Below are 2,517 nucleotides of genomic sequence, written 5' to 3' on the forward strand. Positions count from 1 at the left end.
GGGGAAGTATAGGGGCAGGAAAGATGAAAAACGATGCCGTGGGCAGCAAGCAGGTCGTGCATGGCATGATCAACAAATTCTGTCCCATTATCAGCTTGAAAGAATTTATCGGTAGAACTAAACTATGTGCGAACGTATGGGATAAATTCAGCAAGGTGCTGACGAACCTCAGACTTGTGCTTAAGTGGAAACGTCCAGCAAAAATGAGTAAAATCATCGAGCAAAACCAAGCAATAAGAGTAGCCAGAAATACTAGGAACCGGTGAGGTCCAAACATCACAATGAACTATTTCAAAAGGAGAAACAGTTTGGGAGCGAGATGATCTAAAGCGGAGACGCACATGTTTGCCAAGTTGACAGGCATGGCAAATAGTGCGGACTATTTTATTACATGAAAGCAAACTTTTTTCCTTGAGACTAGCTATGGCGGCTGGAGCGGGATGACCAAGGCGATGGTGCCACACGGAGGATGATGCTGCAAGGAGGGCGCGGGCAGTGGACTGGGCAGCAGGCGAGATGGTGTAGTGGTCACCCGAGCTATTGCAGCGAAGAATCAAGCGTCCCGTCTTGGGTTCCTTGACAGAGAAACCAAAGGCGTCAAATTCTATAGAACCACCATTATCGCGGGTAAACTGACAAACGGAAAGTAAATTACGAACGAGAGAAGGAGCGACAAGGATGTTATTCAAGATGAACTTAGCGGAATTGGTGTCTAGAATCGAGGAGCCGTGGGTCGTGACAGGGATACGTGCACCATTGCCTACTAGAATCGAAGAATCAGCCGTTGGAAGGCGAGAGAGGAGTATACCTTCATAAGAATGCATGTGAGTGGAAGCGCCGGTATCCATCACCCAGGTGTCACCTTGCAGCGACATCTGCTGCATAGCAGCCATGAGACCCGCCGTGTCCCACTGCGCCTGGCAGCCGGGTTGCTGCGCAGCGACTGCCGAGTGGGCCTGGGGAGCAGGCCCGAGGAGTCCAGGGCCGCCGCACTGCTGTCCGCCACGCGGGCCCTGGCCGCCGCCACTGGAGCCGCCCGCCTGACCCTACTGGCCCCATGGATTGATGCAGATCCATGGGCCATTAGGGTTTGGCGTGCGCGGCTGCTGGTTCCTGCCGCCGCCGCCGCCCTGGTACTGCGGCTGCTGCTGCACCAGGAACTGCTGAGGAGGAGCCGGCGTGGAGGAGCGACAGGAGGAGCAGCCAAACGATGAGCCGCTGCCGGAGGACGTCGAGGATGCGTTGAGGGCAGTGGAGGTGACCATCTTGGCCTCCTCGGCCAGGCGCAACTCCTTGAGAGCAAGGCAATCCAGGGCACTGGAGAAGTTCATGGTGGGATCAACGGCGATGATGTCTTAGGTGGTGCTGAAGCGAGGATTGGCGCCATGGAGCAGATTGAGCACCATGGTGGAGTCGTCGCCGGGTCTGCCGACGTCACGAAGACGATCACTAGCCTTCTTCATCTCCTGGCCGTAGGCTTCGACGGACAGATCCCCCTGAGTCAAGGTCATGAAGGCCTGACTCAGGAAGATGGCACGGGGTGCCTGATTCGATTGAAAGCGGGCAGTGATGCCGGCCCAGAGCTTGCACGCCGTCGGGTCAGCCTCCATGACGTAGTCGTGGACGGCATTGGAGATGGTGCTGTAGATCCAAGAGCGGACGCAGCAGTCCTCCTGGATCCACGCAGGAGTGAGGGGATCGGGAGGCGCCGTCCCGTCGATGTGCGGCAGCAACTCGAAGGTGCCGCACAAGGCCTCGAAGCACGCCTTCCACTTGGAGAAGTTGTCGGCGCGGAAGTCGAGCTTCATCGGGACGTAGGCGTGCACATTGATCGCGGCGTAGTGGCGCGCCATGGAGGGATCAATCTGTGCAGTGGAGTCGGCACCGAGGGAGAGGCCGATGGAGCAATCAGAGTCGCTTTCACCGGCGGAGGAGTCCACGTCGGTGATGGAGGACATCAACCGATGGGATTTGGTGTGGTGGACGCGCGACCAGGGAGTTGGCGGCGCGTTGGCAGCGAAAGGGAGGGCGCACGCGCGGCTAGGGAGGGGGCGGTGGGCGCTAGGGCAGGGAGGGAGGGAGGGAGGGAGAGAAGAGGCAGGCCTAGGGTTTAGACTGTATACCATGTAGAGAGTTGGACAAACACCACACACCCTAATGAGGGGGGTGACCTTTCATTATATGGGCCGTATAGGCTTGGAGTACAAGATAGGGTACAAATACAATACAAGACCATATACAACTCTATATATAGTAGCTTCACAACAAAGTGCCATGAATTTGGTGCCCCTCAATGTGTGATGGATTTACATCAATTTAGATCACTAACTAGTGTTAGTTATACATGTAGTACACTAGTTAATAAGATTAAACAAAATTTACAAATGCTCCCTCTAATTTAAATATACCATTTAGGAGTAATAGCATAAAACATATACAGCCTTTGAGTTAGGCGCATACAGAAGGATATAAATAAAGTATGGGCTTTGAGCATCTCCAACAGATGAGCTAAAAATC

The 2,517-nt window shown here is 54.3% G+C and overlaps 1 protein-coding gene across 1 annotated transcript; it reads right to left on the bottom strand.

Moving 5' to 3' along the window:
- Nucleotides 1-1,355: 1,355 nt before the first annotated feature.
- Nucleotides 1,356-1,958, bottom strand: LOC120674810. Its single transcript, XM_039955928.1, has one exon. It carries the CDS (start codon nucleotides 1,956-1,958, stop codon nucleotides 1,356-1,358), a length of 603 nt encoding a protein of 200 aa, XP_039811862.1.
- Nucleotides 1,959-2,517: the final 559 nt, after the last annotated feature.

The sequence above is a fragment of the Panicum virgatum genome, chromosome 5N (genome assembly GCF_016808335.1).
Source record: "Panicum virgatum strain AP13 chromosome 5N, P.virgatum_v5, whole genome shotgun sequence".
NCBI classification, from domain to species: Eukaryota; Viridiplantae; Streptophyta; class Magnoliopsida; order Poales; family Poaceae; genus Panicum; species Panicum virgatum.